Source organism: Microtus pennsylvanicus, chromosome 8 (assembly GCF_037038515.1).
Source record: "Microtus pennsylvanicus isolate mMicPen1 chromosome 8, mMicPen1.hap1, whole genome shotgun sequence".
NCBI lineage: Eukaryota > Metazoa > Chordata > Mammalia > Rodentia > Cricetidae > Microtus > Microtus pennsylvanicus.
Window position 1 is genome coordinate 49,658,653 of NC_134586.1, and position 27,891 is coordinate 49,686,543.

A 27,891-nucleotide genomic window follows, 5' to 3' on the forward strand; every position below is an offset into this window, starting at 1 on the left:
AAGCTTTAAAGCACATATTTTTAAAAATTAGAATAATGTAATAGATATATACATACAGAATATTCAAATGCATCACTTTTATTAATTTTTTTCTATTAGAAGAAACAAACAGCTCAGTTCAATGAGATGTCTCTGTGTAAGGAGATTTGTCACACAAACCCAACACTCAATTCAATCCTATATAAAGGGGAAAGGAGAGAGCCAAGGCCACAGAATTGGCCTCTGAAATCTACACACATGCCAAAGCACACCCTCCATCATACACATAATAATAAATCAATATTTTAAAAGGTCAACTCTAATGGATCAAATAATTTATCGTAACACACAAATTTTAGAAACTACTGGAAGAAACACAGAGGCAACACTTGAGGACATTTGCTCAGGCCATGGCTTTCTGGATAATATTCTCAAAGCACAGGAAGTAGAGACAAAAACTAACAGTGGCAAAGGGAACTGTCAACAGAGTAGAGACAGCATACAGAACATCAGGGAGCCATTGCCAGCTGTATGTCTGATTGGGCCAATATACAGAAACTGTGAAGAACTGAAAAAGAAAGTCCTCAAGAAGCAGCAGGCTAATTAAAACATGTTAAATGGTTTGATTATACAGTACTCAGTGAAGAAAACAGATGACCAACAAATCATCCGGGGATTGAACTCAAGTTGCCTGTCTCATGTAGAAAGCACTTTTACCTGATGATATGTCATGCCAACTCAGTTCTTACTAATCTACCATACTATTTTACCACAACAGAAGAGTTTGAAGGCTTCTAGGCCCAAGGAATGAAAAAGGCAGAGAATAAGAAGGACTTGGATTTGGTCACTGTAGTACACATTCACTGAACTACTCTCTATGTTGAAACATTTATCTTTCCCCACTTTTTTCTTTTTACTGAAAAGATTCTTTTTGCACATGATATATCCTGATTATAGTTTTCTCTTCTTCTACTCCTCCCTGTTCCTTCCCCTCTTCTCTGAACCCACTACTTTCCTGTCTCTCATTAGAAAAGAACAGGTTTCTAAGAGACAACAACCAAAGATGACAAAATAAAATAAGATAAAGCAAAAACTATCATATCGAGGTTGGAATGACAATCCAACAGGAAGACAAGAGTTCTAAGAGCAGGCATAAGAGTCAGACACCCACTTTTTCTAACAGTCAGGAGTCTGTTGAAATTGGAGCGGCGGGCTGCGTCCCTGGCACCTGGCTGCCCTCACGGCTAGCTTTACCCGAAATAATTACATGGAAACTGTATTCTTTTAAACACCGTTTGGCCCATTTCTATCTAGCCTCTTCTAGGGTAGCTCTCGCACCTGGACTAGCCCATTTCTAATAATCTGCTGTAGCCCACGAGCTGGCTTACCAGGAATGATCTTAACCTGCGTCTGCCTGGAATCATGGCAACTCCTTGACTCAGTTTCTTTCTCCCAGCATTCTGTTCTGTTTACTCCGCCTACCTATGAGGGCCAGCCAAGCAGTTTCTTTATTGCTTAACCAATGAAATCAACAGATAGAAAGATGACCCTCCTCCATCAGGAGTCCCATAAAAATACTACACTAATAGCTAGAATACATATGCAGAGGCTCTGACATAGACCCATGAAAACTGTAGACCCATATTTCTACATGATATGACAGCCAGACTCTTAAGCTATAGTTTGTACCTGAAAGAGTCACATAACCTTCCAGACAGGCTGTTGTTACCCTAACATAGGGTCAGGATGTTGTTTTGCTTCTTCTCTGTAATTTGGAGGATGCCTGAATAGAGATGCTAATTCAAGCCTACGTGACAGAGCTAGCATACAGACTAGGAAGACGTGACAGAACAGGCATAGGTAGATGTGGGTGTGACTAGAGACACTCACCTGGTTACCTAGGAAACAGAATGCTAATGTATTTTTCCCTCAGCTTATATTATGGTATAAAGGCTGTTTGGAGAATAAACGAGAGGAATTTTTCAGGATATGAACTTGGGATTTCATGAGGGATCACTGAGACTCTCCCTCCCGATAAAACCATGTGAGTTGTGTTTTTATTCCCATGCCTCCATGCTAGTCCAGAGAGATAGTTTATGTTGGAGCTTGGAACCAGACACCGACATAAAACCTTTAAAATATATAAGGAGATGCAAATGTCACCCTCTTTGCTTGAATATTGTATGCATGTATCAAGTCAACACCCCCCCATGGCTACAATTAAAATTATAAACATATTACTGTACATTCTGGGAGACTGCTAGGTACAGATTTTGCCACACATCTTCAAGTTTGGTACCCTCACCATTAATTTACCGACTTAGAAAAGAACCTGGTTTTTGTTTCTGGTTCCATCTACCCTTTGCTGCTTCTGACAGTGCCCCAGACAATCAAAAGAGAATAAGTGGGTAAAGGTGAAGAAGCTCCCTGCATCTGCAGGGTGAGATCATTATGATATTTGGAGCTAGAAAATATTTTTTTGAGCTTCATGTCCATCCACCTAGTTTAGTAGCAGTCTCTCTGACATCATGAACTCATGTGGGAAGGTCTATAGTACTGTGTTATTTTTATTGGTTAATAAATAATGCTGTTTTGGCCAGTGGCTTAGCAAAAGAGAGCAAGGCAAAAATTTTAAACAGATAGAAAAGAAAAAAGGCAGAGTCAGGAAAAAAACCATATAGCCACTGCAGGAGACAGATGGTGGATACCGGGACACCGGATGAAACCTTGTCAGTAGACCACAACCACATGGCAATGCACAGATTAATAAAAATTGGTTAATTTAAGTTGTAAACACTAGCTAAAAATACACTTATGCTATTGGCCAAACAGTATTGCAGTTAATATAGTTTTTGAGTGTTTATTTTGGGTTTGGGCAGTCAGGAAACAAACTAGTGGTCTCTACCTACAAATTGGCATCCAATGTGGTTAACTACATCCATGTAAAATCTATATATGCTATAGAGATTTTCATTGGTATGGATCTTGTTTTATTGATACAAATTTAAGATCAATCTTGATTAAGGTATTTTGTTTGTGCATCTCATTTAAAATGTAATGTATAATTTTAAAATATAGGTTAATAGATAGTCATCTATAATAGTCAAGTTTACGGTCATGTTAGTTAGGTTTTCTAGATATATAAAGATATATTTCAGAGGGATATATATTCTTCAAACCTTTCAAAGACTAACAAAATATAGCATTTAAAATGTTTAAGAACTTAGAACTTTTCATGACAATGAGACTCATCTGCCTCTGGCAGCACCAATCTACTTCAGGAGAATGATGGGCATTGAAGAGGTTCCTTATGGAGTTTGCTAGCCATTTGGGCAAAAAACTGCTCTTGTCTGGACTGCTTGATATTATGCTATATAAACTAGACATGCAGGATCCACAGAAAAATGACTGCTAAACTTGCCTAAAGGTGAGACAATCCTCCAGGGTTCCTGCTTCATAAAAGAGTCTGCAAAACATTCTACAGGACACACAAAAAAGGTGACTAACAAACTGCCAATATATGTGGAACTGTCTTTAAAATTTCTTGCTTCATGGAAAAATCTGCCAGATACTATGGGCCTGTAGGCTAAAGATGGATGCTCTAACAATACAAAAGAGCTTCAGGAAAGTGTCCAGGCAGGGAGACATCTCTGTCAATTGTAAAGTTTTAAAAGTTGCTTACAATGCACTTCCTGTTTACTTATGTAATATTATATTGTTCTGGAGTCTTTAATGAAATTAAAATTAAATAGTTATAATTATAATTTTCCTTAGTTATAATAATACTGTATTATTATATTATTAGTATAATATACTATAGTATACTATAGTATACTATATTAGTATAGTATTATTAGTATAATAATATAATACTGTAACTATAATCTTACTTAATACCTGCTTTGTTTTATGCAGTTTTACTTTGTTCAAGTTAAAACCTTCCTTTTTATTTAGACAGAGAAGAGGAAATGGTGTGGGAAGTCCTTCTGTATATGTTTTGCTTTTACTGGTTAATAATTAAAGCTGTTTTGGCCAGTAGCTTAACCAAATAAGCAAGACAAAAATTCCAAACAGATAAAAGAGAAAAAAATGTGGAGTCAGGAAAAAGTCATATAGCTACCGCAGGAGACAGATGCCGGACATTGCATGAAACCTTGGTGGTAGGCCACAACCACATGGCAATACACAGATTGATAAAAAATGGGTTAATTTAAGTTGTAAAAGCTAGCTAAAAATACGCTTAAACTATTGGCCAAACAGTATTGCAATTAATATACTTTCTGTGTGTTTATTTAGGGTCTGGACAGCTGGGAAACAAACGAGCAGTCTCCGCCTACGATAAACAACCTGTACGACAACATACTACTTTCTGTCTTGGCACACACTAATTTAAACATGGAATGATTAATCTAGATGACAAATCTATATGACTCAGGTATAATTGCTATTAATTGGGGCTATCAGCTGGTAGCCCAGAAGCAGTGGCTACATAAGGAAAGGAGAAAATCTGACTCTTTTAGAAAGTTGTGGAATAATTCCATGTTCTCATCCCATTGTATTGCCTTAGCCCAACTGGACAGTGTTTTAATACACTGATGTTCTGTATATTGCTACTTTTTTTTAAAATAAGGTTTTGTTTCTGGTGGACATCTCTTGCATCAAGGAAGAGGTATATATTTATTTAAAGGTCAGCATGTGGGCTCTGATGTTAGACTGTTGCCCCAGGTCCTTTCTGCTTCTAAACACTAGAGTTTTCAAGCTAGGAGGAAAAAAACAAAACAAAACAGCAACCTCAGCTTTGGAGGAAAATTTAAATGAGATAGTACAGGATAAGCAATTAGCAAGGAACCTGAAACTCAATGAGGGAAGTTACCATTAACATTTATGGAGCCGGAACTTTATATTTTTATTTACTTGCCATTGATGGTCTTTCTTATAACACTGAGTCTGTCCTGTTTTCTCTATAAAATGTCATGTAATCTAGATGGACAGTTGACTGCCCCCTGTCATCTTGCATGCTTTTTCTTCCTTTTTATACCTAACTGCTCTCCTTTGCTGTGCTAAGAAATGGAGAGAGTGAAACATCCTTCTTCTGGACCTTTAAGAGACATGCAGCCTTGCACTCTGGCGTGACACCCGCTGCGGTTTGGCATTTCTGGCCCTCTTTCTGTCGAGATACATTCCTTCTTTACCTAATTTGTCGATGGTTATTATCATGAAAGGGTGTGGAATTTTCAAAATGCTTTTATACATCTATCAAAGTGATGATATGATTTTTATCATTTATTCTCAGAATGTAGTGGATCACATTGATTAATACTTAATCCTCTTTGCACTTGAGAGGCAACTCCCTCCTGGTCATGTTGAGTAATTTATTCAACATCCTGCTAAATTTGGCTTTTTAGTGTTTTTGAGGGTTTTTTGTATTCATCTTTATGAAATATGTTGGCCTGTAATTTTCTTTTCTTGTAGATGTCTGACCTGACATTGGTAAGAGGCTAATGCTGGCTTTACAAAATGTGTTTGTAATGTTGTTTCTGCTTCACTTCTTTTAAGAGGCTAAAAAACCATTGACATTGAATTCAGTAAAGTCGGCAGCTAGAAAATTTTTAAAAGAATGAATTGTAAAAAAAAATGACTTGCATTTTCATAGAGTGATAAAGAATTTTGAAAAGATCCTGTTTATGATCATGTGATAAAACAAAATGCTTAGAAAAAAATAATTTAACCAGGGAGGCAAAAGATCCATGTACTGAAAGCTCTCTTATGCTGCAGAAGGAAATCACACAACATAAAAGTGAATATTGTTGCCAAGTGTCCCAAATGACCTGCAGATTCCTATCAAAAACTAAGTAGCATTTTCACAGAAACAGAAAATAGCCCTAAAAGTTACGTGAAGTCACAAAGAGCACAAATAGATCAAGAGTTTGTAAGAAGAAGGGAAGTCTAGAAACATCATACATCCTAATTCATGTACTCAGAGCTACAGTAATCTCATGACAGCATAGGTGTGCTATAAAAGCAGACAAACAGAACAATGGAACAAGGTAGAAAGCCAGTGATAAACTTACATACATGTGATTAAGGCTCTGGATATACTCACTATAGATTATGTCAAAAGTGGCTGCCTGCAAGTAAAAGATGGCTTTATTCCATAGACAAGAATAACTCACAGTGCACCACAGACTACCATGACACCAGAAACTATGAAGCTGAGAAGTCAATGCAGGAAACCCTTGACACTAGCAATGGACTTTTAGGTATAGATACTAAAAACACAGGCAACAAAAGCAATTCAAACAAGTGAACACCCGTCAAACCAAAATCCCTTAAAGGCAACAAAGAACAGAAGGAAAGGACAGCCCAGAGAATGTGAGAACTTGTTTCAGAACTTATTTCTCTTTTTCTAAGATCTCCACCACCCCGGCCCCCATGGGTATGTGTGCACTTTAGCACAGGTGCCCCTGGAGGCTAGAAGCAGCCATCAATCTCCCGGAACTGGAGTTCCCTGTAGTTGCGAGCTGCCCTACGTGGGTGATGGGAACTGAGCAGCAGTCCTCTGAAAGAACAGTACGTGTGCTTTAACCGAGGAATCTCACCAGTCCCATGAATCACATTTCTGTAAGGGGTTCACATCCAACCCATAAAGGGCTTGAAGAACTTGAAATCCCCAAACCAAAACCAGCGAGCGAAGGACCTGATATCTATTTTCTCAGAGAGAACAGAAATATCAAACAGGCATCCAAGGCAGTGTTTTACATCACTGTATTATCTTGCTCTCATTAGAATGACTGTTATCTAAACCACAGGGGGATGTGAGGACACAGAGAAATGGGAACACTCATGTATTGTTGACAGGAAAGTGAATTGGTACAGACAACCATGGAAAGCAATATAGAAGTTCCTCAGAAAATAAGATTACATATGCAGTAAACTTCCTGTTAGACATAATACACAGGACATAAAATCGGCCCTTCCTTTGTGTGTGGTGCTGGAGCTCCAACCCAGAGTGTTACACAGGTAAGCAGATGCTTCAAGCCACATTCCCATCCTCGAACTCACTACCTATAAGGCATCTGTACCACCATTTTCACTGACATAGCTGGGTGAGAACAACCCAGTAACTTCACTGCTGGGGAGAGAAGAAAAATGTGGGCTATTGTAGTAATAAGGGGAGCGGCAGGATTGCGTCCCCCAAACCCAAGCCACCTGCCCGACTAGCTCAGTCGGTAGAGCATGAGACTCTTAATCTCAGGGTCGTGGGTTCGAGCCCCACGTTGGGCGCCAAATGAAGGCGTAAGTCACAAACAATGCCACACCCAGGCTATGTTCACAGTAGACCAGTATTTGTTCACACAAAGAGATCCTGATATCTGTGAAAACATGCATGAACCAGGAGGGCTTTATGCTAAAGGAATAAGCTAGGAACCAAAGGGTTAAAGTTCCCATGGTCTGTTGTATATATAATTTTTCAGAAAGTAGAATTCCTGTTAGTACAGAGAAAAATTGTCATTTCCAGAGCTGGAGGGTTTGGTAGGATGGGAGATGAAACGGGTTGATCAAAGGGTGCGGATCTTCCATTATAAGGTGCACAGGATTTGGGGATTAATGATCAATGATGAGTAACTATGGATGAGTTAATTTATTTGATTCTGGTAATCATCACACACTGGTGTAGGATGTGTTGCATTCACTGGTTGAATTAAGGGACTGCCTTGGCCTTTTGATAGGGCAGAAACTTAGATGGGCGAAGTAGATAGAACAGAATGCTGGGAAGAAGGGAAGTGTGGCAGATGCCATGAATCTCCAGCCTGAGACCGACATAGGTTAGAATCTCTCCTGGCAAGCCATGACCTTGTGGCGACATACAGATTATTAGAAATGGGTTGAATCAAGATGTGAGAGTTAGCCAATAAGAGGCTAGAGCTAATGGCCAGGCAGTAATTTAATTAATACAATTTCTATGTGGTTATTTCAGGGCTTAAGCTAGCTGGATGGCAGAACGCAACAAAGGGCCCGCACCTCTTACAACAACACACTGTTCACACATAGCAAACTGACATGTTTACCCTGTTTCCATTTATTAAAGTCTTTATTTAAAAACACAAAAGTAATCTATGGGTCCCACATCTCTGCAGCTCAGAAACTGTGGGAAACAATGATCATCCCAAGGGGGAGAATTGTAACATCTACTTGGAGGTGTTTTCTATGTAAATATTGCTGTTTCAACAAGAAAACAGGTCAGGCTTTCTTGACTCACCAATGCCTCAAAACTCCAGCTCAGTTCTGTAACAGCTAATTGGCTGAATTAACCTCTGCAATTCAGCCACCCTGTGAACCATCCTATAGAACGGAGATTCCCCTACTTCTGTTGGTGTTCAATTCCAGAATCTAGTATGCTACTTGTTATGGTTTTCGACTCTTTAAGAGATAAGCTACACTCACTCCCGGTGACCCCTGCCCTCCTCCCACCATCTTAGATTCTCTCTGTCCCCTCTAGGTGCGTGTGCGTGTCTCTCTCTCATGCCCTTCTTTGTTTCTCTCCTCCTCTTTTCTCTCTTCCCTTTCTCTCTCTCTTTCTCTTTTTTCTCCTCCCTCCTTTAAGTAATAAATATTCAATTCTATTCTGTACGATGTGTCTGCCCATGTCCCTTCTTACTGTTGCCTACCCAGCCGCTTGCCTCGCTGGGACCAGCAACTGCTCTGGGGGTCCGGCATCTGTTTCTGCCTGGGACAAGCTGCTCTGAAGGACCGCCGGGGGATCTTGCAGCATTTTTAAAACTACTTATTTTCTGTTTTATTAACATAAAACACAGTATTATGGGCAAACTTCTGTGTGTGTGCAGATGGCAGGAGTTGGGGAATAATGAATTCACAGGTGAAATGAACATCCTGGAATAATCTCACATGGACTGTGAGGCAAGGCTGGGTCCTGACACTGTAGCTGATTTTCACTACATGACAAATTGTGACTCACCATTCAGCTAGTTGCTACAGTGGACTACAGGGATGGTATCCATGCAGAATGAAGTGTTTAAGTTTTAGTGTTCATAGCCATGAATAACATTGAACAACACCTGCCTGCCACTGGAGCCTGCAACCAAAGAGATTGTCTGTTACAGTATCTAGCCTTTCCTGGACCAAAGGACTGGCTCAAAGTTTCCCCTGAAGTTACTATAACCTTTTGCATCTTTGGCCAAATTTTTATGCCTGCCTTTTTGGAAAAACCGAGGCTAAGAGAAATTATATGACAAATGTAAGGCCATAAAGCAAAGGAGAAAAGAACACATTGAGATTCAAATCAAGACAGGTGCCCACAAGGCATCGGCTCTTACCAATTCTATTACGTTTGGTAGCCAACTCCAAAACTGCATTTTCCAGAGTACATGGAGGTCCAACTGAACTCTTTAAACACACTTATGCAATGGTCCCAGAGCAGCGTTTGCGTGAGTGTGCTAACCTGTGTTCCGCTTTGCCACCCACACGTGGAGGAAGAAAGCATGTCACAAATACAATGCATCTTTTGTTTTCCAGCTTCCATTGTGATTGAGAAGTGGTGGTGCCACATGGATCCCTGCTTGGAAGGAGAGGACTGCCGAGTCCTTCCGGACTCCTCGGGTTGGTCCTGTAGCAGTGGCAATAAAGTCAAAACCACTAAGGCAAGTACGAACAAAAGGTAACTGTAATTTATAGCTGTGGGAGCTGCTAACTCAGGGGGTTCCTGCTGTGCCTGGATCTCGCCAGCAAGAGAACAACATTGTTTTGTGTTGATAAACCTGCCAGGGCTGTGCTACACTGTGGCTTTTGCCTTTCAGGAAGTCCATTTGCCAGTGTTGCTGCTGCGTGTTGGGGCAGTGATTTGGTGGGTGAACTCTTACTTTCAGCAGGGCCCCTAAATTCCCTTCTGCTCCTTCAGGAGCTCAATTTAAAGTAAAGGTTTTCCAGTTGACAGAGCAGTGTATCAAAGCGACATGGCAAGAATCCACTTCGAGATGATTTACGCAGATGGGAAAATATGCTGCCACTGAGATTGGAGACAGGCCAGGTGAGATTCTCACTCAAGTCTTCTATAGCTTCTCCCTAGTGGTTCCCCATTCTGAATTTCTTGCTCCTGAAGGAAAACACAAGTGCTTCAGTTCTTCAGCGAGAAAGCAAACTTCTTTGTCTTTTTGTGTCCTCTCAATTACTTGGATTTTAGAAATTTTTACTGCCAAATCCTTTCATGACTGCTTTCCTGGCTCCCACCTAATCCACCATCATGTCCAGTGACTAATGACTTCCTTCCGGCAGAAACTCCATTTATTGACTACAGCAAACAGTGTTTGTGAGATGTCAGCTCTCAACCAGGCCATCCTAAAACCTCTGAGCAGCTTCAGTCATCCTATTGGTCCTTCAGAGACAATCATGCAAGACAGGTTCCCTTCTTTCTGCCCCAAACCTCCTGGCCTTCTGTTGGTCTCTGCCATGATGCCTTTGAGGTGGTCCTTCCTTCTCATATGATGGGATGTCTTCCCTTCCTTTCTAGTCAACTATTCTTCTTCTTCAGTGAATCTATCCTAGGTTGCATATGAGTTTGGTGACTAAGTGTCCACTAGGTTACATTTTCCATGGATAGCTGTATTCCTTTGTTCCCTACATTACTTCCTATCTAGTGTGGGAACTGTGAAGTCAGGTCCTTGTCTATGTTTGCCTATCATGGTAGGCCCAGATCCAGCTGATGTCACCATAGCTGTTTCTTGAATACCAGTTAACGACAAGTCTTTCTGAGGTTACCGGAGTTAGACAGGTTGCAATGATGTCCATTTAAAGTTGTTTCCCATTAGAACATAACTTGTGCTTACTGGTAATGTGTGATTTCAGCAACATTTGTGTTGACAGGACCTGTGTAGATTCCACCAGTCACAGACTAAAACATTAAAAGGTAATCGCATCTCAACTAAACCAGTACAGTTTTCTTTTTTGTCATTATTCCCTAAATAATAGAGTATAAAAACCATTTCTGGCTGAAGAGATGTCTTGACAGTTAAGAGCACCTTCTGGTTTTGAAGAGGACTTGGGTCCAGTTCCCAGCACCTACATGGAAGCTCACAACCATTTGTAACTCCTTTTCCAGGGGATCAAGTGCTTCTTCAGGCCTTTATAGACACTTCACCCATGTGATGCTTAGATATACATGCAGACAAGTAAAAAAAGATATATATATATATATATATATATATATATATATATTTGCATTTGTGTTGTAGTTGTTATAAGCAATCTAGAAATTATTAAAAATATCAAAAAGTCTGTATACACTACACGTAAGTGGCATACCATTCTAGGTAGGTTTTCCGCATGTACAGATTTTGGTATCTCTGGGTGCTCTTTGAGGCAATCCTCCATAGACCTCAAGTCACAACTCTATTTTTACATCCATGTTAGAGGAAATCCATGGAGGTATTTGTTGAAGCACCAAGGAGGTTAACTGTCCCACTGCCCAACTAATCCCTCTAGGCCACGCCCAGTAAACTCCCAGCCACCTAAGGCCATTGCACTTGCTAAGCAACTTCTATTTCCTGCTCCCGACTCCTTTCAGCTGTTCCCATAAGTACTCTCTAAATAAAAAGTATTGAAGTCTCCTATGAGGTTAAAAAAATAATCTTCTATCTATCAGTGATTAAAATAAACTTTCATTGCATTTCTTGTAGACTAAGAAATAACACTTTAGAAGATTAAATTTGTATTGATTTTTAGATATAAATGTAAAACAAGATTGAATGGAAGCCAAGTGAATTCTGGAAAAAGAATGTGTGTAAGTAGTTCACTTGGTAGAGTGGCTCTCTCTCTTTATGTGCAGTTAGTGAGAGCATTAGCAGGAAGTAAACCTTTAGGGGCATTTTGCCTCTGTGTGTGGGGAATATGAGTTTGCTCTAGCTCAATTCTCAATGGTAGTGACATTTCATTTATCTCCTGGAAGGATGTAGAGACATAATACAGTTCCCAAAGCCACTGTAATACTTGGGCTGCCTGTTTTCCCAGTGATATGCCATTTGAGAATAATCTGGAAGGTATAAAACTTTGTTTCCTTTATTAATCCAAGTCAGCATGCCTTGAACTTCTTAAAACACTTTATGTCTGTTATGGCTTGCATGCACACAGAAGTTCATTTGGGGAGCTCTGACTGCCTCCCATGCTGAACTTGACATTATAGAAACTGTAGCTCTTGCTTGCAATGGTACTGACCTTATATCTCTGGAGGGACAGCCATCCTGTGATGGCAAAGCAGTTGCCTCCCTGGAAGGGGTATTAAGTAAACATCAGAACAGTTTCCATTTTCCTTAAAGAATCTGTGCACAGCAGCATGGGAACACACAGCTCAGAGTGTCAGGTCTTGAGTAGTAAGCCACCTATGCTAGGATTCTACTTCTCATTTAAATGCAAATACAGAAAGAGTTAGCCATTGGTTTGAGATACTAATGGGCTCTGTCTCAGAGATGAAAATAAGAGAGGCAGACATGTCCTTGTTCTTACTTAGCCATCAGCCCCACATAGGAAAGACTGACATCCTCTTCATTCTCCTGAGAAGGCTCAGGAACTACTTCCTGTGGGAAAAGAAGTCATGCTGTTCTCATGCCTCAAGGCTCCTTTTCCTCTCTTCAGAGTTTTTGATTGGCACTTCCCTCTTTCAAACTGTCAGTGCTAAAGTTTCTTCCAAGGACCCAGTGACTTTGTAGCATCAACAGTAAGGGTGTGTCAGGGCATTTGAATAATTTGTCAGTAGATGAAGACAACTTTGGTCTTGTGAAAGTCTGTGGTATTTAAGCTTCTTATTTTGAAACTGTGAATAAGGAAGAGCTTTACTGGGTGCTTTCTTCCCCTTTGGGACACTGGACAATATGTGAGGATATGTTTGGGTTGCCAGATGTTGAGGTGGAGATGCTACAGGCATCTGTGAGTCAACACCATGGACAATGGTAGGCATCCTACAAAGGATGGTGTAGTCCCCACAGTCAATGGTGCTTAGGCCCAGGCACTGTTCTAGAGAATGATACATTTTCTCAGGAGCTTTTTGTAACCTCCCTACTCAATTCTTGAAATTCACTTGGTTATTTCTCTACCCCAAAGAACTTGATTTTGAATTAAGGGACCTACACATTCTTGGCAACTTCAGCTGAGTTACATCCCTAGCCTTACCTCTACTTTTAAAATTTTGAGATAAACTTTCATGTCTTGAATGTCCAATCTAGTAGGTGTGGACGTTATTCAATTTTTTTTTCAAATTTTCTATTAAGTGTCTAAAAGTTTCCAGGGTTTCATTGGAAATGCAAAGAGGAACGAGTCAAGAAGAAAAGTGTCTCATGGATATTTGTTTAAACCCCAAGAGACTTCAGTCTTTAGGATGATCATGCCTATGAAACTGACATTTGTAGGATCAGGAATAAAAATTAAATTTTAATCATCTGAAATATGCAGAAATTTATAAGATAACAGAAATGGCAGTGTTGGCTTCAGAAGCTTCCTTCATATTAGTGTTTCCCATGCTCTAGTCCTTGCCCAGTACCTTCCTCAAGTGACACCTTAGTTGTGGCCTTTCTCTGTCTCTTGGGTCACCTCCATAATTATTTCATCGTTTCATGACTGTAGAATTATTCACCAAGGGGCTTGTTAAAAATGCAGTCTTAGACCTCACCTCTAGCCTACTTCGCATATTAAGCCTAGGGCTGGACTTAGAACACAGACTTCGATGTTGGTTTGCTTTGAGGATAGGAACCATCTTAGGGTGAAATGACAGGAACAAAATATTCCCAGCAAATGGGACCAGAAAGCAAGCAGGAGTTTCCACTCTAATATCAGAAAACCAGAGTTGAAACTAAAATTTATCCAAAGAGATAAGGAAGGATACTTCATTTTAATCAAGGCAAAAATTAACCCAGAAGACTTTACAATCCCAAACATAAATGTATTAAACTCTAGCATACCCCATTTCATAAAGAGCATATTACTAGACTTCAAGATATAATCTAAGCACAATTCAATAATAGTTGGTGATTTCAATATCTCCTCTCCCCAGGAGATATGTCATTTGGACAAAAATAAACAGAGATACATTAGAATTAAGTAATTATATGTCAAATAGACTTAGGAGATATCTATAGAATATTCCAACCAAACACCAAAGAATATACATTCTACTTAGCCACCCATAGAAGTTTCTCCAAAACAGACCACATACTGAGGCATGAAACAAATTCCTACAAACACAAAAGAATTGACACAAGTAACTCCAAGTATGCTACCTAACTGTTGTTCAGTAAAACTTATAGTCATAAAATAATCTATAAAAACCATAATAACTAATAGGTATTAACACTTTACTGAATGATGAATGGGTCAAAAATCAAGACATACATAAAAAAATCTTAGAATGAAATATGACAAGACAATGCAACAAAACCTATAGGACACATTAACAATAGTCTCAAAAAGAAAATGTATAGCTCTAAGTATCTATATTTAAAAACCAGAAATTACATAAATTAACAACTTAAAGATGCAACCCAATAATTTGCAGAAACAAGAACAAACTGAAATCCAGTAGATGGTAAGAAGTAGTAAAAATCAGAACAAGATACAAGACGTTTCTAAACAGAACTCCATTTGCTCAGAAATTGAGGGCAACAATTGACAAATGGGGCCTCATAAAACTAAATTGCTTCTCCTGCAAAGGAAATAATTGAGAAGAGAGTGAGAAAGAATTTTTGATAGATATACATATAATAAGAGGATTAAATATCCAGAATATACAAGGAATGTAAAAACCAGAGTCAATAAATGACTCCATTAACAATATGGGCTATGAATCTGAACAAAGTTTTCAAAAGAAGAAATAAAAGTGGCTACTACCCAAGTATTCAAAATTTTCAGCAGTAAGAGAAATGCAAATTAAAACTGCACTCAGATTTTCTCTTCCCAATCAGGATGGCTAAGATCATGAAAACCTTTGACAGCAAATATTGACAAGATTATGGGGGAAAAGGATCCCACATTCACTTTGGGCTTACAAAATGGTCTAGTCACTCTGGAAATTAGTGTGGAGATTGTTTAAAAAGTAGGAACTGAATCTACCAAATGACCCAGCTATGCCATTCTTTGATATATACTCAAAGGACTCAGTATCCTACCCTAAAGATATGTGCTCAGCCATGTTCATTCCTGCTCTAATCACAGTAGCTAGGAAACAGAATCAACATAAATGTCTTTCAGCTGATGAGTGGACAATGAAAATGTGGTATATATACATATTGAAATTCTATTCAGCTGGTAAAAAAAAATAAAAGCATGAAACTTGCAGGTAAGTGGAGCTGGAAATTGTGCTGAGTAAAGTAACCCAGATCCAGATACATAAATGTTGTTATCATCCTTCTTATTTGTGGTCTCTAGCTCTGTTTCTTTAGGTTTGAGTAGCTAGCCCATTGTTTCAGAAGAAGCCAGGAAAATAGGGAGGGACCTATAGCAGGGCAGAACTTATATAGGTGGGGAAGACAGAACCGAATGCTGGGAGAAAAAAAGCAGATTCATGGAGAAGCCATGTAGCCCCGCTGGAGACAGATGCCAGAACTTTAGCTGGTGGGTGTAACATGAAGGCCTGCTCATTGGGGGTCTCTGTCCTCCCCAGTTCCCACACTGGCAAGTCCCAAAGAAAGTCACACAGAGGTCTCCGTTAGTTATAAATTGATTGGCCCATTAGTTCAGGCTTTTTATTAGCTCTTATGACTTATATTAACCCATTATTCTAGTCTATGTTAACCACATGGCTTGGTACCTTTCTCAGCAGGGCAGGTCATATCTTGCTTCTTCCGTAATCTGAGCAGGACTGTGGAGGAAGCTTCCTTCTTCCTAGAATACTCCTGTTATTAACTTAACTTATAAGAGCTAATATGAAGCCTGAGCTAGTGAGCCAATCAGTTTATATCTAATGTAGATTTCTGTGTCATTCTTTGGGGGCTAAACAGCTGTAGAACTTGGTAGGACAGAAACCGCAACAAGTAGGCCCTCATGTTACAGGTAGGCCATGACCTCATGCTGATACACAGATTAATGGAGATGGGATAAATTAAGACATAAGAGTTACCCAATAAGAAGCTAGAGCTAATGGGCCACACAGTATTTTAATTGATACAGTTTCTGTATGATTATTTTGGGGCTGAGCAGCTGGGAGCCAACATGCAGCCTCCTTTCAACAAGGGACCATGGTGGAAAAGTGAGAGATGGAGCTCCGGGGAGTGGAACAGTAGGAAACAGGTGCTATGGGTGGGGGTGGTGGGAAAATGGGGGCTGGGTCAGACTTCAACTGGAGAAGGGGAGGGAGAGCAATAGAGGAGGAGCGGGGAGGAGAGAGCATTAGGATGTTGGATAAGACCATACAGCAGCATATTATTTTCGTACTTAAAGTGTATATGTGAGTTTTTTTAAAGATTTATTTATTAAGTATACAACATTCTGCCTCCATGTATGCGCACACATCAGAAGAGGGTGCCAGATCTCATTACAGATGGTTGTGAGAATTGTGGTTGCTGGGAATTGAACTCAGGACCTCTGGAAGAGCAGTCAGTGCTCTTAACCACTGAGCCATCTCTCCAGCCCCCATATGTGAGTTTTAAATGGAGTTTTGGGGTAGTGCTATGCCCAAAGAATCATGTACTATCTAACAAAAGCTAGTTCCAAAAATGGGAAGCTTCTTAATCAAGTCTTTCAAAATCACATTGGCTATTGGCAATTGCCATTACTCTTGGTTGCCTTCCAGAACTTGAATGTAAGACCCTGTTACTGAAGGTACCACACACTCAGTCAGAGCACATGTAATACTTGACCTGGAATTGACCTGGATGCCTCCTCCCAGAGGGCTGGCTCTATAGTATCCAAAGGTGCCGGGGAGCAATCTGTAGTACTCTAACCCAGCTGGAAAGCCTACAAACCCCAACAATGATCAGCCTAGTAAAATATCTGGCATAGTGTGATAGTCACACATTTATCTCGGAATGACCAACAGCTGTCTAATTTGACTTCAGATCCACTCATTAGGAAGAAATCCATGCCTTGTACTATAAACCTAGCCAAGTACCTATCGCTGGTAGTATAGACCTGAGAAGAGAATCTACTACTTGCATTTTTCTAAACTAATAGAATTTATAACTATATTCAAAATCTTATCTTGATACCCACAGATAAGTGTGGCTCTCACCCCTCATCAAATAAACTTTTTCTTCTTCTTTTTTTTTCAACAGATAGTGACCACTATAAAGATTCACAGTTGGTCAAAATGCAAGAGATAATGGGAAATGGGATGTGGGTTGCCCATCCCAAATTTTTACATCAGCAATGCAATCCCTATAACCTAATGTTCAGAGAAAATCATGGAAGGTGGTAAAAGCTAGACTATTTGAATGTCTCTTGCTAAATAATGACGCCTAACATTCAAGGAATAATGCATCCATGAAATCTCAACAATGTGATTGCTTGAACAAGAATAACGTAATGACAATCCCAGTTGACATGCCATTGTGGACAGGGGAATTCCATATGATCTGACTTCCAGAGGAATTCCAGAGATGGTCAATGGCTGCTGAGAGAGGAGATTTAGTTTCTTGTAGAGATAAGTGCTCACATATACTCTCCAATCCTGGACATATGTACTTAAGATCAATGGACTTGGGCTGTAGATGTGTGTGTGTGTGTGTGTGTGTGTTTATACACATTTATATACATGTAACAATACTAAAGAGACCATGAATTATGGGATTGGAAGGGGTTTTAAGGAGATAATGCAGACAGAGTGGTCATGTAGAAAGGTCTCAATTATAGAACAACAGCAAAAATAAAACCATTGTCCTAGGGCTGCAGAGATGGCTCAGCAGTTAAGAACACTTGTTGCTTGTGCAGAAGCTCTGGTTTGGTTCCCATCTCCCATACATAAAGGCTCACAAACATCTATTAACTTCAGTTTCAGTGAATCTAGTGCCCTCTCCTGGCCTCTGGGCACACCAAGGAGTCACACAGTATATACACAAACACTAGGCATAAGCTAGAGTCATTTGGAAGAGGGAACCTCAACTGAGAAAATATCCATAACAGATTTTTATGTAGGCAAGTCTGTAGTGCATTTACTTTATTAATGGTGATGGGCCTAGACCACTGGTGCCACCTCTGACCTGGTGGTCCTGGGTGCTGTAGGAAAATAGGTTGACGAAGCCATGAGAAACAGGCCAGTAAGCAACATTCCTACAAGATTTCTGTTTCAGCTTCTCCCCTGCTTGAGTTCTTGTCCTGGCTTCCCTCAGTGATGGACTGATACCTGGGAGTGTAAGATAAATGAAACCCTTTCCTCTCCAAGTTGCTTTTGGTCATGGTGTTTTATCACAGCAATAGAAACCATAAAGCACCTCCTAAGGGGCTAGCTACCTGAACTGAGGAGTTGTCTCTCTCGCCTTGAAGTCTGATATCCCTTTACCTCTATAGTGAAGGCTTCAGATGTGTGGGTTTTGGGGGCTGATACATGGAAGTGAAGCCAGTATTAGCATGTTAGTAACTTCACATCCATTGAAATTTAAAATCAGTAATAAAAATTCTATATGTAGTAAGTATAATAGCGATTTAAGATGAAAATAAATCAGAATATTCCTGATTTAATTGAGTCACCTCAAGTAAGAAACTTTAGAAGATTACTTTCTAGGTCAGGTTGATATTTGCCTGTGCATGCCTTTAGCTTGCAAAGAGAAGGCAGGGTACATATAGAAGTGTCAACAACTGTGACCCAAATCCAGCCCTTTGATTGTTTTTCTATTACACGTGCATTAAGAGTGGATTTTATTAGGCTGGGTGTAGTGGTGTCCGGTGGCTTTAATCCCATTACTTCTCAAGTGCTACGTGATAACCATTGAACAATGCAGTTCACAAATTTCCTTCAGGCACCTTTAACCTCACCTACAACCAGGTCTGAAGTTGGCACCCATGTGCTCCACCAACGACCTTGGGATTATCTTGATTTTCCTTATCACACTCTCATCCTTATCCTAAATTCTTGTGTTTTCCTTTTCACTGCTTGGTTCAAAGTGACCCCTGTAAGTTCATAGTCTGGCCACGCTTTTCTTTACCTCATCAAAGAAAGGCTAGGGTGCTTGAATGACTTGTGCTGTTCTGTGTTTCCCTCTTTCTGGAAAGTTCTTCCTTCTAATGGGCCCCCACTTTCATCAAGTGCTGTCTATGTTTCCCCTTTGCTGAAAATCCTTCACACTCCTATCCCTGCACCTCTTTTCTCGAGTACCCCACTTTCTCTTTCCTTTTTGCACACCGCCCTTCACATGTGTTCCTGGGGTTGTTGGGCCTCTTCCCCAGGTTCCTCCCCTTGATTCAGTCACTTGTGACCCAAATCCAGTCCTTTGCTTGCTTTTTATATTACTTTAATTATGAATTAAGAATGGGCTTCAGTAGCCTACGTGTATTGGTGCATGACTTTAATCGCAGCACTCAATATGCAGAGGCAGGAGGATGGTAAGGCCAACCTGTCTTCATATAGGGAGTTTGAAGTCAGCCAGGGTTACATAGTGAAACCCTGTTTTTTTTTTTGTGCATCAAAAAACTATTTTATAACAGGAGAATTGGGAATTACGTGAAATCCCCATCGATACTTTGTTGGAACTAATCAATGCCTGTGAGTTTACCTGTAGTCTCTGACTGTAGCTGTGAGTTACATTTGAATGTAGCCAATGTCCAGCACACAGAGCTCAAAGTATGACCCAGACTTAATTCTTTGCAGAGAAAGCTTTCCAGTTCCAGTTTAAGAATATAAGGTCTGTTAGGTCCAGGCATGATGACTGTGTTACCAAATAACCCAGCCTCTTCTGAAAATATTTGCACAGTATAAATGTATTAAAGGGTTATGCGACTTTCCCCCGAGCTGGTGTGTTGACTGTGTAACTTACAAACTTTTTGAAGGGTCTTAAATAATGAGTCCATGTGTTTAAAAATGAAGAACACAATAATGTTTCTTAATGGTTATATGTTTCCATTAAACCGATCATTACTGTCAAACAATTTTTTAAAAACAGGTTAACTGCATTTAAAAATGTAACAGAGGTTAAATTTTGATTTTGACAAGCAGTGATTTTAATCAGCATTCATTTGAAAAGCTATTCAGTGCCATTAACAAAGCATGCTTAATTAACATGCAGGAATTCGTGGGCAGTGGGTGTACCTAATCTCATGGCATTTTATAACCTCGGAAAATAAAAAAGCAAGCGCACATACTTCTCCATCATAGAAGCCTTCTTCCATGCTTTCTTTGCATACTGAAAGCGAGAGCAGGGAAGCCGAGCTGGATGTAAAGAGTCTGTTGGGTTCAGGTCGGTTACAGACACAGGTTCCAACTGATAAACCAGTCTCTCTGGTTCTCTGGCAGCAAGGATTCTCTTTGGTGGTGTAAGGTCAAAGGCTCACCTAGTTTCATTTGTTTTAGGTGACGCGGTAGCAGACACAGAGTGTTTTGACCCTGAGGGGCATCAGGACACAGAGCTGTGCTGTGTGGATTGCCAGTCTAGTGAGAACTCACCTCTGATCTCAGACCTCCACAATTACAATTCATGCATCATGAAAAGTGGCATTTCCCTGGCTGCCCCTGCTTCTCTGCTCTGCGATCTTATCACATGGAACCATATCTACAGACAGCCACTCAACTGACATGTTCCGATCCCAAAAGGAATACAACAGGAGAAATGCCGGAGGGGAACATCGGAGGTGATCGGAAGTGTCAGCGCCGAGCAGCACTGGGGAACCTGCCTCTTAGCTTTCTGACTTTCCCAAGGAACAGGAACTACAACGGGACCCTGTCTGCCCTTCTTTCAAATGTGTCCTTTAGCCATTATGGGGAAGGTGTGAAGAAAGTCTAAATGACAGAAGATTTGGCTAACGTATATGTGTTCTAGATTAAAGAACTCAAATTATCTGGTGCAGAAAATTTATTTTATGAACCTTGGAGAATGGAAGGACTCGTTGGGTTACTGTGTGAGCATTTGTATTTTTTACTTTTGATAATTTAACATGTTTACCCTTTTAGTTCCATTCTTAGTAGCAGAGACACAGCAGAAGCATCTTAACCTTGGTGCACCATTGGCTGAGTTCGGAGGGAAACAAACTAACACCAGAGTTTTATAACCAAAGCTTTATCATGATATTCATAAAGGAACATAAACATGGGGTTTTTATGACTTGGGTATAATCAAATAGGAAAACCATTTAAAATATAGGACAATTTCTGTTTAGGGTAAGGGTGATTTCTTAGATCCACTATATGCCAATTCTATGGAAATATTTTTGTTATCTCCTAGGCGTCTTTAAAGGCTAAATATTTACATTACAGGTGATGCTAGCCTAACACGAGTCTTTCTATACCCATTTGCCAGCTTTCTTACTTCTTTAAATGTAAATAAAATCTCAGCCATCTTTCCTCTGGTTTCAATGATTTTGTAGATGCTATCATTCAGAAATGTAAGAAACAAAGAGAAATTGGTCCAAGTTTGGACAGCGATGTTATTTGTGTATGTGCTTCTGTAATGTGGGACTGATTGTATATATTATGAAATGTCAAAAAGATACTTGCTGTGCTGTCCCTGTCCTTTCATAATTACAAGGAGAAATCGATTTTATTATGTTGTCTATAGTACTATCAATTATTTGATTTTGTTCTCGCAGAAGAAATGGGTGCTACCTATTTATTGGTTAAACTTCAGTTTGAATTTGACTGCCTGGGTGCCTACCAGAATAGTAAATCTCATATGAATAAGTAAACTATCACTCTGTTGATGGCATATAAGATGTTGTGATTATTTGGTGCCTTAAGATTTTGTGTTCATGACAGATGCTTACAAGTGTTCCTTTTCACATAAACATGAAATTGGGTTACTTTAAATTTAACTTTGGGGATATGACTAATTTAGGTGACTATTTTGTCTCTAGTGTGTACAGCTTAGAAAAGGAGCTTGGAGAATCCAGTGAATATCAGTAAGGCTTGGACACATTCATGACATCCTGTGTGTCCTCTCTTGGCTCTTCTATTGTTAAAGGGTTTTAAAAATGTAAGGATATATTTGCAGTGGATGAAGTACCATGTTAGTTTGTAACCCTCACATTTGATCTTGAATCAGAAAGCAGAACAGTTGAGGTGGATACTACTTTACCTTGGGGAATTCTTTTAGGAACTAAACTATTTCCAGGGAGTAAATGTTCTATTAGGGGAAATGGAAGGACCAGAAAGTGCTATACTATCCATTATTACTTCAATATGTGCTTTTTATGTAGTTCTAAAGTAAGCCCTGGGCTGGGGCTCTGAGGCTCATCCTATGTTATCATTCCCTCTCTGTAGGAAAGTAGGTAGGGGACATTTCTGTATTTTCACAGAAGTGAAAATCAGGTTCCTAGGGAGTAATGCAGCTTTCAATCAAGTACCCTTCAGGTAGATCTTAAGTGTTTTCTTTCTTTCTTTCTTTCTTTCTTTCTTTCTTTCTTTCTTTCTTTCTTTCTTTCTTCCTTCCTTTCTTCCTTCCTTCCTTCCTTCTTCCTTTCTTTTTTTCTTTGTTTTTCTTTTTTTAGAATCTTAAAACACCCTGCTGCCCATCTAGTGATACAGCTGTAGCCTCAGCCTAACAAAACCAGCGACCAGGTGAATTCACAGCTTGCCCTCATGGGCAGATGTGCTGTTTCATGAGAATAGTCCAGCACTTGGAAAAGAAAGAACATTAAGTTCGAGAAACCTAACCTTTCTGTGATTGCCCTGACTTACTGTGACATTATTTTTATCCACATAGAAATTATTCCTGGGAGATCTTTAAGAATATCTCCATTCCATTGAGGAGGATTTTGGAATTGGCAATATTGAACTTGTTCAAAGTCACACAGCTAGCTCGTATCAAAAGTGAGTGGCCGTGATAAAAATACAGCAAATTGTAGACTTAGTTTTCTTTGAGCTCTTTTAAATTATCACATGGTGTGGTGTTTCTCACTGCAACTGTCACAGGAATGGGCTAGCCTTAGCCTCTGGCTGTCATGTTTGTACCTGGGTTAGATATGCTTACAATCGATGCCTACATGCATTGCTACCATTAATAAGCGCCAATAAGCTGACGGAGAGCAAACTGCTAAGATTTAACAAGTGGGACGAGTATGCATAGCTGGTTTCCCGCGTGAGTTGAAGTCACTGTTCCTTGTTATTTAAAGGAGAGTGTTAGTTTGGGAGAGTGTTACATACTGAACTATCATGTGGTTGGGCTTGGCCGATAAGCTGCCTATAAGATTACACAGCCTGCTGTGACCGCTGTCTGGTCGCAAGGAGCTTTGGAGAGAAGCTCGCATATAGTGGTGGCATAAACGTTACATGTCCTCCCCCACCTGCTTTCAACATCCCACAACTTCATCATCACACAGTTCCGTTATCACACAGCTCTGTCATCACACAGCTTCAGCATCACATAGCTTCAGCATCACACGGCTCCATCATCACACAGCTCCGTCATCGCACAGCTTTGCCATCACATAGCTAGTGCTCCCCAGTTGCAGTTTTTGCTAACCCTCTTGCATTTGTTTCCAGAAGAAACTGCTGCTATGTAAGACTGAGGCCCCAGCCCTGGAAATGGCAGTAGGAAAAAGCTTAGCACCAGTGACTAATTCCCACATGGCCTCTCCAGGACTGGGAGCTAATTCTGCATGTAAATGTGAGCTATGGGGGGCTTGTGAACAAGGACAAAGTCAATGCCATGTTCATGACTACTTCTAAGATGTAGCACCTCGCTGAAATTAGCAAAGCACTTTTCAGAGCTATAGGTCAAGGATTTGGACTGTTAGACACTAAAACCCAGCAAGCTAAGTCTGGCTGGCTTATTTGTGTAAATACAAAATTATCAGAACCAATCATATCAATCTTTTATATATTATCCCTGGCTACTGCTGCCCTACAAAATGAGAATTAACTGGCTGTGGCAAATATTTTATGACATGCAAGGCCTAAAATATTCACTCTCCGGCTCATTGCAGAAGGAGTTTTCCAATCCTTGTTTTATGTAATAGGAAGGCATGACCCTTCAAATCAAGTTCCCTGAAACAGTGCAGGAGAATAGCAAAGGCTGTGGGCAAACAAGATGTCTTGAACAATGTTTCTACTCTTTATTCCTAAGGCTTTATACTTCCTAAGTTTCAATTTTTTCAAACAGGAACTACTTATCATCTACTTATCACCTCTCTGTCTTAGTGAATGGTTGAGATGGGAAAGAAATATCGGAGGGGGGGGGGGGTCCGAGGCCACGGTGGTGGTATCTGCAAGAGCTTCAACACAGTGTAGGGTGTAAGAAGCTCAGGTGCTTGAAAACCAGGCCCCTAAGATGCGACAGCTCCTACTTTTAGATAACATACTCTTAAAATAACTACTTTAGCCTGTGAGAGCAAGGCCTGGTTCTCACAGAAAAGGCCTGGATCCCTGATTTGTGCGGAGGTATTAGGTCTTATGTCTAAAGCCCTCATGTGTCAGGAAAGCAATCCACTATTCCTGCTAACAACCTAGTTGCCTCCCAAAGACCCCCCCCCCCCCCATCTGACAACAAAATGGCAAACGAATCTCAAGATGCATTTCTACTTGATTTTTAGCCAAAAGGTTGAGGATCAATCAACATGGGTTAGAAGGGGACAAACCATATTTAAACCATAGCAACTTATAGTTATTTTTAAAAAATGGTACCATAACCCAACACGGTAGTTTAAAAAACTTACCCTTACACTATTAACTTGTCCAAGATACTTCCTACAAACACCAAACCAAACAGCCCTTCCTTTAAACTGAGGCCACCAATCTAAAGGCTTACAGCTCACAGAAGCCTGGGCATGGACAAGATGAGACACTTCAGCATTTTCTCCTTCTGCCAAAGACAGTCCAAACTTTGAGACAGTGAAGAAGGGCAAGCTAGAGCAGTAGTTCTCAACCTGTGGTTTGCAACCCCTTGGTGGCTTGAAAGGCCTTTCCATAGAGGTCCCCTAAGACCACAGGAAAACACAGACACTTGTATTATTATTCATAATAGTAGAAAATTACAGTTATGAAGTAGCACTGAAAATAATTTTATAGTTGGGGGTCACCACAACCTGAAGAACTGTATTAAAGAGTTGCAGCACTGGGAAGGCTGAGAACCACTGAGTTAGAGGGACTGAGCTCAGGTAGTAAAGCTTCCTGTGATCTTGGCTACCAATCCAGCAGGAAGGTAGGAGAGACACAAATTATCCTGACTTGAGTCTGGACTGGGGATGTGAGGAATAAAATAAGGACCCACTCCTTCTTTCAAATTCACCCTCTAAAACCTCCACTTGGGTCCTGCTTCCCTGGGAAAAGAAACAGTCATTTCAAGTTACCAAGTAATCTTGTAAACAGAAACTTTGAACAAAGAGTCCTGTAAATAATGGATGAGCACTTACTGAAGTGTGTTGGGCAGTCCTCACAGTATCGATTCCAGGCTGTGAACAAAACAGGCTCCTCAAGCTCTTCCTACAGTCTCTTCCTTGTGTGCTCTGGCCCATCAATATTCACAGCCCACTCACGTGTTAGGAATAAACAAGGCAGTCTTTGCCTGGTGCGTAGGGGCCTTTGCGCTCTGCAGATCAGGCCTCTGACCCATCCTCTAATGATCACCCATGATTCTCTTAATGAGGAGTTATCAAAATAGTTCAAGACACTAAATTATTGATTTAATAACTGTAATTAGTCACCAGCAAATGGAAGTGAGCAAATGAACTTCAATGGTCTGAAATACTTTCAATCATACAGTTTTGATTTTTAAAATCCGCCTTCTTCAAATTTTATGAGATATATATATATATATATATATATGTATATATCCACACACACACCACACATGCCACACCACACACTAATAACTGAAAAGAAATTATTTAAAAAGATTGCCCATAGATGACAGCTGTGTTACTTCATCTTGGGGTCACTATCAGTAAGACCAAGACCTGTCCCTGATGCTTGAGCTGGCTATTTGGAACCTAGTCCCTGTGGTGGGATGCCTTGTTCAGCCTTGATGCAATGGGGAGGTCTGTTTCAACTTAAAATGTCAAGCTTCGTTGATCCCCCTGGGAGACCTTATCCCATCTGAATGGAGACAGAGAAGGGGATGTGGGGTGGGTAGGTGAGTAGAAGGCAGGTATATGGAGGGAACAGGAAGAGAGGAGGAAGGGGAAACTGTGATTGGTATGTAAAATAAAGAAAAGAGATAATTTTAAAATAAAAAAACTGACCTATAGAGTTAGGTCAGTTGGTCGGCTAGGTTAGCTTTTCTTCTAAGCCTGAGGAACTGAGTTTGAATCCCCAGAACACATGTGAAAAGCAGCACTGTGCATATGCACATGTGTGTGCGTACATATACACACGAATGTGCACACATATGGACACAGAGATCACTTCTTGTTTCTCACACAATAAAGGGCAGTGGCCAGGTTGCCTTAGTGGTCCCAGGATTGAAACAAGAATCAGGACCATGATTTGCTGTATTAAATATTTATGAATGTCATGTGTCTGACAGAAGACAGAAACTCATCTTTATGTCACAGTAAAGTAAACTGGGACAAAGCCACCAAGTCACCAAGTCTCAGCTTGTGAAAAACGTACCGACAGCGATCAAAACTGTCAAAGTTAGGAAAGTCAGCATCTGATACTGGCATGTACTGTTTCTATCACTGTCTCTCCTGATTGAGTGCTGAAGCACAGACGAGGGAAACCAGCAGTGAGGGTGCTAAACTGCTGTGCCCAGATTTCCCAAGGGAAGTAAGTTTCCCCACAGAAAGCCAGTTCAAGTGTGCAGGTGGCTTTGCTGAAGTCAGTGGTGGTGGCATCTTGGCTGTGGTCAGACAGACTGAAGAAGACAGGGATTGCATAGGTTTGGGGAGGGCGTTCCTTCCTCCTTAGGTACAGACTCGTCAGAGAACCCCTTCCCCCATCTGTAACTCCATTCATCTTTCTTTGGCTCAGAGAGACAGTGACCATGATGGTTCCTCTGCTCATCTCTGATACAGCAGATGTATACAGGCAACCAGTGTAGAAGAGGACTGTTCAAACCCAGAGTGGGACTTAGAAGACAGAGATTTCCAAGGAAAAAGTATGTATAAAATTGATATGACCACTTAGAACACACACACACACACACACACACACACACACACACGTTCCATAAATTTCATATGGAGTGGGATAGGGATCTAGCTCATCCTGTAAAGTACCTAAAGGCATAAAGACTTGAGTTTGATCCCCAGGACCCACATTTAAAAAGCAGGATGCAACGGTGTGCACTTGTAATCCCAGTACCAGGGAGGTGGAAACAGACAGACAGATCCCTGGGTCTCACTGGCCAGTCAGTATAGCCTATTCAGTGAGCCTCAGCTAAAAATAGACACATCTGCCTCAAAGAAATTAAATAAAACCAAAACTAACCAAACAAACAAACAAAACGCGGACAGGAGAGATTGCTCAGTGGTAAATTGCTGTCCTGATAAGCATAAGAATATGAGTTTGGACCTCAGCACCTACATGAAAACCAGGCCCTAAGACAGGTACTTATAACCACTGAGCTGGGGAGGTGTTTGGAGACAGTGGATCCTGAATCTCACTAGCTAACCTGTCTAGCCTAATTGTGAGATCTAGGTTCAGTGATAGATCCTGCCTCAAAAAACAAGGCAGAGAAAATGACATCTGATGTCAGTCTCTGGCTTCTTCACACATATACAGGGCCACGTGGACCACACACAGATACGTGCACACAGACATACAACCCAAAACTGGGTGGTTCCTAAACAGACAGCCAAGACTGTTTTCTGGAGCACATATGCTCCTCACATATAGCA

The 27,891-nt window shown here is 40.4% G+C and overlaps 1 protein-coding gene across 1 annotated transcript in view; it reads left to right on the forward strand.

The window, feature by feature from the left end:
• Tafa4 (TAFA chemokine like family member 4) overlaps positions 1-21,822 on the forward strand; it is a 212,181-nt gene extending 190,359 nt beyond the window's left edge. Inside the window, exons 5-6 of the mRNA XM_075982001.1 lie at positions 9,514-9,638; positions 20,474-21,822. Coding sequence (XP_075838116.1) covers positions 9,514-9,638; positions 20,474-20,485 — 137 coding nt within the window. The 3' untranslated portion in view covers positions 20,486-21,822. The remainder of the gene's footprint in view (positions 1-9,513; positions 9,639-20,473) is intronic.
• The last annotated feature ends 6,069 nt before the right edge of the window (positions 21,823-27,891 follow it).